The sequence below is a fragment of the Pteropus alecto genome, unplaced genomic scaffold (assembly GCF_000325575.1).
Source record: "Pteropus alecto unplaced genomic scaffold, ASM32557v1 scaffold105, whole genome shotgun sequence".
Lineage (NCBI taxonomy): Eukaryota > Metazoa > Chordata > Mammalia > Chiroptera > Pteropodidae > Pteropus > Pteropus alecto.
The window spans coordinates 6,766,097-6,775,007 of NW_006436294.1; the positions used below are offsets into that span (position 1 = coordinate 6,766,097).

At 67.2% G+C, this 8,911-nt stretch overlaps 1 protein-coding gene across 1 annotated transcript in view; it reads left to right on the plus strand.

Annotated features, from left to right (window-relative positions):
- Window positions 1–8,911, plus strand: part of ADGRB1 (adhesion G protein-coupled receptor B1) — a gene marked incomplete at its 5' end in the record, with an annotated part of 58,589 nt that overhangs the window by 23,702 nt on the left and 25,976 nt on the right. Inside the window, 3 exon segments of the mRNA XM_025047592.1 lie at window positions 995–1,079; window positions 2,571–2,767; window positions 6,289–6,356. Of these exon segments, the coding sequence (XP_024903360.1) occupies window positions 995–1,079; window positions 2,571–2,767; window positions 6,289–6,356 (350 nt within the window).

An 8,911-nucleotide genomic window follows, 5' to 3' on the forward strand; every position in this document is an offset into this window, starting at 1 on the left:
GCCGCGGGCAGGGCGGGCTTCCACGCCAGCCACTTCGTGTGGCCCTGGATCCACACGTGTCCGTCAGCCGCGCAGGCTCTGGGAAGTCCTGCAGTGAGCCTGGGTCACCCGAGTGCAGCTGTCCCGGGGGACGCTCTGCACCCAGGCCCGGCCCCCTCCCTGGGCCCCTGCCCCAGTGTGTGTCCTGGTCCCTTTAAGAGCCTTGCCCTCCATCCTTGGTTTCCTTGGAGAGGGCAGTGAGGGGGCCGGAGGGAGGGCAAGCGGAAGGGGGACTTGGCAGAGCCCCGGGTCGCCGTCGGCAGCAGGATTCCAGCCCAGGGGCCGGGAGGGGACGGGCCCAGCACAGACGCCCCTCAGTGAGCATGGAGGAGACTCGCTCCGCTTCCCCCCCGCACCTGGTGGGGAGATGGGGGGTGACGTGCCGCTCTAGGTGAGGTCACCCCTGCCCTTTCCCTAGCGGCCCTCCCTTCGCTGAGTCCCCGTTTTGTCCGAGGGGGCCGCAGGGGCTGGCAGAGGCCCGCTGGGGGCCCGCCCTCTCCTCAAGGGGCTTCTGAGCCAGGCCGGCCTGCGTCCTTGCAGGGTGTGGGCGCTGGAGGGATATACAGGTCGTGAGGTCGTGGCCACAGGTCCCGCTGAGCTCTGACGCTGGGGTGGGGCCGTGCGCATTCCCTGGCCCCTGCGCCCTCGCCGGGTCCCCCCGCTCCGGGGGGCCTTCCCGCCCGTCTCCCTGCACCCTCGCCCCCGTTTGCTTCTTCCCAGCCCGGACCCCAGTTTGCGGAAAGTCCCCGCAGCTCTGTGCCCCTCGTTTGCCCGCCCCGCAGCAAGACGCAAGCCCCGCCCAAGGGTGGAGCCTGGGTCTGACCCCGCCTTGTCCACGCCCGGCACACACTGGGCCGTCAGGTGAACGGAGGCCCTTGGGGAGGGGTCCTGACGGTGCCCACGCTGGTGTGGGAGCCCGGGCCTCAGTTCCTTTCCTGTGCCCCACACCCCCTAGGGCAGGAAGGTGCTGCCCAGCCCTCGACCCCACCGGGCCCCGCCAGGCGACGCCCAGGCGATGCAGAGATGCAGAGGCTGGGACTGTCAGTGCAGGCCCAGGGCCCCCAGCACCCCCCGCCCCTCCCCTGCACCCCTTTCCGTTTCTGCTAGGAAAAGCTGCTGCTTTCGCTGTGACGGTCTAGGGGAAACACGTCTGGGGAGGGGGCTTCAGCAGTGAAGGAGGGAGCAGGGTCCTGTGCCGGGATGTCCAGGCGGACTGGGGTAGCGGGGGTGCGTTTTGGTGCGGGGGGTCTTCTTGCATGGAGGGTCAAGGCACATGAGCCCCTGCTGGGCTGCACCTGCCATGGCAGGTCCTATGTCTGGGTGGGTCTGTCTGAGCTCGCCAGGCAGTGCCAGGAAATTGTGGGGGGAGGGCCCAGCCAGTGCCTGCTTTGGGGGTGCATGTGGGGACAGAGCAGGGGGCACTAGGGAAGGGCCTGGGCCTGCACAGAGGTGCTGTACAGTGCTCTTAGCAAGGGTTTCGTCCATTCGTTCATCCGTCCATTCGTCCATCCATTTCTGATGTGCCACGTTGTGTGCTCAGCCTGGCACTTCAGCTGCCCTTCATCGTCCGGGAGGGGTCAGTGGCGGGGGCCGCCTCCTGCCCAAATCTGTGCCTGTCTCTACAGGGCCACGCAGCAGGCTCATGGGTCCTGACCCCAGGTCAAATGATTCTGCAGTGCCCGCCAGGCTTCTTCACACGAGTGGCCCCGGTGACCTTGAAGAGGCACAGGAGGGCAGGGGCTGGCGACGGGGGTCTGCAGCACAGGGACGAGCCTGGAGGGCATGCGGGTGGCCCTCCTCACTGACGACCTTGCTTCCCTCCGCTGGGTTTGCCATTACACGTTTCCCAGGGTAGAACATGCTTCATCAAGACCCCAGCTCCCCAGGCGGCTCAGTGGGTTGCGCCTCGCGATGGTGTTGGGTGGATGGTGACTACTGGCAACTCTGCAGGGAGCCAGCTTGGGATGTGGGCGGCTAGATGTGGGGCAGGCACAGGAAGGACTTCGAAGTCGGCGGGGAAGGGCAGCGTGATCATGGGCTCCGTGTACGGCCTCGGTGCAGAGGCGCCTGAAAGCAGGGGCATGGTGGAACGACCTTGAGGTCACCCAAGGTGACTGGGAAGCGCCTGGAGGCGGGGACGGTGTTCCGGGACGTGATGGACAAGGGTGGTGGTGTGGCTGCCCGAGTTCCACCCATCGTGTTTGAGGGTGGTGGGGAGGCTTCCTGCGGGGCGGGCTGTGCCCGCTTAGTGCCCCGGATGTGGCAGGCTTGCTGAATGTCGGCGATGGGGTTAGCAGCCGGGGTCAGTCCTAGTGACAGTCACGGTGCTGGTTCTGAGGAAGTGGCGGTCACGGTGACGTTGCTGATGGTGGAGGTGGTACTGGCGACACAGTAATGACGGTGACGGTGAAGGGGCGACCGTGGTATCGATGCTGGTGGTGCAGGCGATAGCATTGGCAGGAATGGTGTCGATGACCACGGTGATGGTGCTGGCGGTTATGGTGGTATGGTCCCATCATTCTTGATGACAGCGGTGCTGCGGTGCTGTCGATGGTGGTTTTGATGCTGGCGGTGGTGGTGGTGACGGTGGTGGTGGTGACGGTGGTGTTGGTAGCGTATGGTGGTGGTGACGGTGATGGCGGTGATAATGACTGCGTTGTTGGTGTCGATGGCGATGTTGTCATTGTTGGTGGCAGTTTCAGTGATAGCTATGAGGGTGGAGGCTGTGGTGACAGTTAAGGTGGTGTTGGTGGTGGGCTCGGCTCTCGGGAGTTTGAGGTGCCCTCCCCACGGGAACCACGACACCCATAGCACAGTGAGAGAACCAGACAGCAGAGGGGCGAGCTCCTGAGGCCACAGCGGTCTGCGAGGGTGTCTTGGAGGAGACGGGCTGGGCCGGCTGTGATGGGTGGTGAGGCCGGGGGTCCACTGGAGCGGGAGGAGTGCCTGCAGGGTGCCCAGTGCCCGGCACAGGGGCTGGCACGGGTGGGCCAGGGAGGTGCTTGCTCGATGAATGAGCGAGCATGCCGGCTGGAACCCCAGCTGTACCAGTGGCTGAGGCGTGAAAGGGTATGGGTGTTGGCAGGGGTGAGTGACAGGCCAGGCAGAGCTGGACGAGAGGTGAAGCCATGCGTGAGGGGCAAAGGGCCTAGATAGGATCCCTGGGTGCCAGACTCTGAGCCGGGAAGAGCCAGCAGGTGGAGTGGCATCAGCAGGACCCTCGCCCGCCCAGGCCGGATCACTTCCTCGTGGGCTGGGCAGCCCAGGGCCTGACCCTCTCCAGAAGCCCGGGTCTGCCTGGTAGGCTGCGCTGTGCCTCTGTGTCCCTGTCTGGTCGGATGGGGTGCAACGGGATGAGAGCAGGGGACTGGGGAGGGCCAGGTTTCCAGCCCAGGGCAGGCCTGCGGCTCGAAGCCCTGACTCAGAGTGTGGCCGGCGCCGGCGGCAGGGAGCAGGGAGATTGGCATCTCGGATTGTGGGGACATGAGAAGCCCTGGAGGTTCTGGTCACAGACACGGGGATGCTGAGCGAGGCTCAGACACTGTCGACCCTGAAAGGAACACAGGCCTAAGGGGGCGCGGGTCTCACCTGGCAGCCCTCCCAGCAGGACCCAGGTCAGGCAGGCGTCCAGCCCCCAGGACCCCCCTGGTCACTGGCATCGCTCCCAGGCCCCGAACCAGGACGGGATGGAGCTGCCATGGACTGCCCTGGGCGGTCTCGGTCACTGGCGGCCTCGGTCACTGGCAGCCAGATGGGACTGGGCGTGCAGGCGGAGGCCGAGGAGGCTTCTTGGAGATGCGGCTACTCTGAGGATCCCTGAAGGACGAGGCTGGGTCAGCTTGCAGCCCCGAGACATGTGGTCAGAGGGACCAGCCAAGATCAAGGCCTGGAGGCAGGAGAGGCACCTGCGTCCTGGGTCACCTGTGGTCCTGTCTGGGCCTGACTGTACAGGCAGGGCCGCCAGGGCCAACGGGTCTGGGGAATCAGGATTAGTTTCAGCTGCTGGGTGAGGTGGGGCCCAGGGCAGCAGCAGGCCGGGCCTGACGGAGGGGTCCGTGCCACGTGCAGGGACTCGGGTTGCACGGGCAGGAGGAGCAGACCCAGCCCCAGCCTTGATCTGTGGCTCAGCAGCCAGGAGGCGGAGGCGGGAGGTGGGCACTCCTGATGAGCAGAGTGCGATTTTGCGCGGCTGGGGCCGGGGATGGCTGATTTAGGGAGCACCAGTGGAGGCCGCCCACTGAGGATCTTGAAGGCCAGGCTGAGATTTTGAGGGACTTCCAGAAGCCCCTGCCTGCAGAGACGCCGTGCCCACTCCTTGTTCCCCCACTGGGGTGTGCTGTGCCCACTCCCGCTTCTTTCTGCCGTGTGGGAGGACACCTATGAGTCATTCACACTCCAGTGTGAATTAGCCCATCAAACCCCAGGGGACTCTGATGGGTATAGTCCCATAATAGCACCTGCTCCGTGGGCTGGCATCGTGAATGCAGCGAAGGCCATGGCTCGGGGTGGGCGGGGCTCTCAGTTGGCCCCGTGTGTTTCTGTCCCCTGATGTCCCGTGAGTGTGCCGAGCCCTGCCACGGGCATTATGCCCCTGTGCTCTCCCTAAACAGTGTGTGGGGTGAGGGTTTGAGTCTACCACACCGGGGCGACAGGAGGGATTTGCCTGAGGCCAGGCACAGGCCTGGCTGCCCAGCCTCCCCCGTCTTGGGGTGGACTGGATAAACGCCCTCTGGGCACTGGCGGGGGGCAGGAGGGCTGAGCCTCCTCCCCAGGCCTCCGACACCCCTGGCTCCCACCCTCTGGGCCCAGACAGGCGCCTTGGGGGGCTGCCTGAGCTGGAGGGGGCCCAGGCCTGCACCCCTCTACCCTACTGGTGCTGGGGGCTGGGTGGCCGCCTCTGCCACCCTCGCCTGGGGACACCAGGACCCGGCTGTGGCCTTGTGGTGGGTGACAAGGGCGAAATGAGGTGGTGGTCGGCCCTGCGTGGAGGGCACGTGGACGCTCACGGGCCAGCGGCCTCGGTGGCCCAGACGTGCGGGCGGGGGCCCCACCAGGCTGGCGGCCACGGAGCGTGAGCCGCAGCTGGACTCGACGCACTGTGAAAGGAAGGCCAGTCGCCTTCGCCGATGGGTCAGCTTCAGGGACAGAGGCAGCCTCCAGGGTGGGAGCGAGGGGCCAGGGGGAGCTTAGAGGGGCCGAGCACCTGCTCCCCCCCGCCCCCCCGGTGCGCTGGCAGCAGGAGGAGCGGCCAAGCCCAGTCCTGCCCAGTCTGTGTCCCAGGCGAGGACACAGAGCAGGACCATCGTCGTAGGAGAACCAGGCAGGAGCCTGGGAGCTGACGGTGGCCTGTGGCCCCCTCTGGAAGTCCTGCTCCAAGGCGGCCGGGGGCCCCTTCTCTAACCCTCGGCCCAGGCCCCTGGTCCTGGGAGGGACCCTGACCCAGCACCTTCTCTCACTCTGGGCGAGTAAGGGAGACGCAGGTGTCGCTGGCCCAGATTCCTCAGGCCTGGGCCCGGTGGGGGGGTGGGGGGGCAGCTGGCTCTGTGACCCAGATACTCCAAGTATGTGAAGCTCAGACAAGAGGTGGCAAACGGTCTCCCACGTGTGGCACGGTCAGCGTGCGCAGGGGGGAGGGACGGCCTGCCCGTGGGGCAGAGATGGAACGGGTCCCGGCAGCGGGAGGAACTTGCTTAGCCGTGGCAGAGACCCCCGGTGCCGTGGGCGGCGAGGACGCGTCCTGGAGGTCTTGCGGGAAGGAGGGCTGAGGCCCCCGGCCCTTCCCGGGTCAGGGTGTGCCTGGGCCTCAAGACGGCCCTCAGGTCAGGGGCCGCCCACCCCTCGTCCTGCTCAAGGAAAGCTCGGTGGCCCCGCGGGACACCTCCACCTGCCAGGCTTAGGGTGGGGCCTCGGGCAGGTCGCCCCTCCGTCCGGACTGGTCCTAGTTTACCCTGAGGGTCTCTCTCAGATCTGCTCTTCAGAGTCGGTGGTTCAGATGCCGTAGGCCAGGGGCGGGGGGCTGGCGAGAACAGGAACCCCGGCCCGCCTACTGTGTCGCCGTGGGGCCTTGCGCAATGGTGCCACCTCTCTGAGCCTCAGTTTATCTACACGGCTGAGCTGAGGGTTACTGAAAAAGTCAAATGATAAAATGCACAGAAAGCCGTCAATATCGAGGAGGGGAGGGGACGAGGAGAGGGACTCTGAGCCCGTGCTCCGGGTCATCGGGCGCCTGAGCACGCCGCCCTGACACAGATCGCCAGGGGGCCATCGTTGGGAGAGGCCGAGGCCGGGAGCCTGCAGTGCAGTCCCGCAGTGTCTGGGTGAGCCCCGGCCCCTGGGTCCAGGCAGCCTTCGGAATGACCAGGAGCTGCCCACCTCCTGGGCTGCCAGCCGGGCCAGCTGGTTCTGTGGACCAGAGGCAGACGCCCCCTCATGCCCGCCATGGCTTGAGGCTGCAGTGGCGGCCCGAGCCGGACCTCTTAGCACAGCGGGCAGCCACCCTCCGCTCTCCCCGCCCCTGAGAGGCTGGTAATTAATTAGTGCCCACAGCAGAAGCCCCGGGGACCAGCCACCGGCCTGGGCTGGCATTCTCCCAGGAGGTGGCCGGCAGCTGTCTGCCTGGCGCCCTGCAGACCCGCCAGCACTGGCTGGGAAACTGCCAGGCTGCTGGGCCCGGCCAGCCTGCTCCCCTCACCCCCGGCCTCGGGGTGCCGTGCCCTCCCGGGCCTCCCAGAGGCCCTCGGGCAGGCGGGAGTCCGTGGTTCTCCACTCGGAGACGGAAGGCGGAGGCGTGTCGGTGCTGGGCCCATGAGCAGAGCTGGGATTCGAACCCAGGACTGGTCGGCCACAGAGGCCTGCTCTGAAGAGCAGCCGCACGGCCGCCGTCGTTGGCAGGCCGGTCGGCTCGGGAGAAGGACTCTGTCTGCAGGCGGAAACGGCCTACAGGACTCTTCCTCGGAGCGCGTCGTTTCCGTGTCTCTGGCCTGGGCTGCGTGGCCGTCTCGGCGTCTGGTCAGTGGCTGGCTCCTGCAGGGCTGCAGGTGGACGGGCCCAGGCGTGAGGACAGGGCACTCCTGGGGGGGGACGTGGGGGCGCCGTGGGAGCTGCATGGTTCTGAGCGATGAAGGGGGATGGTGAGCAGGGCGCACGTGGGGCAGCGGAGCGAGGCCTCGGTGACTGGGCCATGGCTCCGGGACCGCCCAGGCCCCAGGCCCCTTTCCCGCTCCCTGCACCACCCAGGTCTGGTTTCTGGCGCTGGGGGTGGTGGGGTTCTCCTTCCTCCTGAGAGGGGAAGGGAGGAGGAGAGGACAGGAGGGAGGGGTCTCTGCCGGCGCTAAGAGGTTCCGACCTTTGCTCCGCTCTGAGCTGGGGACATGCAGACCGGGAGCTGGGGCCGCACAGGCAGCCGAGTCCCTGGCCTCCGTCCCACTGGCCCTGCCCGGCGCCGCTGTGCTGTGTGGCTGGGGACGCCTCGGCTCCTCCCAGGCCAGCAGAGGTGCGGGTGGGCTGAGGCCGCGAGGCTCACGCAGAAACGTTCCTGGAGCCAGCGGCGGAAGCTCCGGGGCCCTCTGTGCCAAATGCTGACTTCTGCGTTCTTTCTGTGGAGGGCCCCTGAAATGGATGAACTTCGGGCCCCCCCAAACCCCGGCCCCCTGGGCTCAGGGCGCAGGGCCATGAGAGGGCTGTCCGGTCCTCTCACTGCACCTCAGAGATGAGCAGACAGGCCAGGGTGGGGGGCGGGGGCGCTTCCGGGCCACAGAGCCCCACCGAGCCCCGCCGAGCCCCTCCGAGCCCGGCCGACGCCTGGTTCCCAGGGCGGCTCTGCCTCGCCGTCACCTGGGGCATGTTTCGTCTCCCTTGGGCCTCAGTTTTCCTCCTCTGTGAAGCAGAGCAGGTCCTTCCCCTTCGGGAGAGGATGAGGGGAGGAAGCAGATGTGAGGGCGGCCTCCGGGCCCAGAGCTGTTCCTCCTCCCCTGGGGCCTGAAGCTCAGAGAGGAGATTGTGTAACCTCCCGCATCCAGCCCTTCCCACGGATGCTAACGCCTCCTGGCAAGCCCTGTGCTGAGCGCTCAGTGGGCGTGCGCCCCCTCCCCACCTTAGAGATGAGGATTCTGGAGCTGGGGAAAGGGGTTCGGTAAATTCCTGAGGTGCCATAGCAAGGAGGCAGCCAAGACTGGCCGTTTGCAAAGCCAGACGTTGAGCAGAGGCAGTGCTGTGCGTGTGCCTGCGGATCGGTCTCCTCGGGGTGGGCAGCAGCCGGGCCCCCAGCCCACCTTCCGCACCGAAGGCACCTCGCAGCCCCGGGTACTTGGCTGGGAAGGGGTGAAACGGTGCCAGGCTGTGGGGCGGGCCGGGGGAACCCCGGCTGCACAGTCCTGCAGCTCCCCCGAGCCCTGGGCAGGGGCGGCCTCGGAACCGGACTGCTCACCGCTGTGACCGGTGAAGGGCAGTTTCGTTCTTGCCTTTTCCCGCAGCCTGGAGGCCCTGCATGCTGCAGGCCCAGAGCCCTGTGCTGGGCACCCATGGGCACCTTCTGAGGCCAGCCGCGGGCTGGACGCTCCCAAGTTCCTGGATGTGCCAGCTGGCCTTGGAGGAGTGGGGGTGGGGACTTGGATCAGTGAGGACAGGTTCGCAGCTCAGCCCGGGGCACTGAGGGCCTAAGGTCCCTTGTGTTTCAGTGGGGACAGAGCAATCGCAGGCCTATCTGCAGCAGGAGAGACCCGGGTCACACCTGAAGGGGGCTCGCAGAGTACCTGGGGCGACAAGGCCAGGGGCTGGTGGATGTGGGGGATGGGGCGGCCCCAAGGTCACCAGAGCAGCGCCCCGGGGCTGTGGGGGCGGAGGGGCAGGGGCGGCCCCTCCCGCGTCAAGCGCC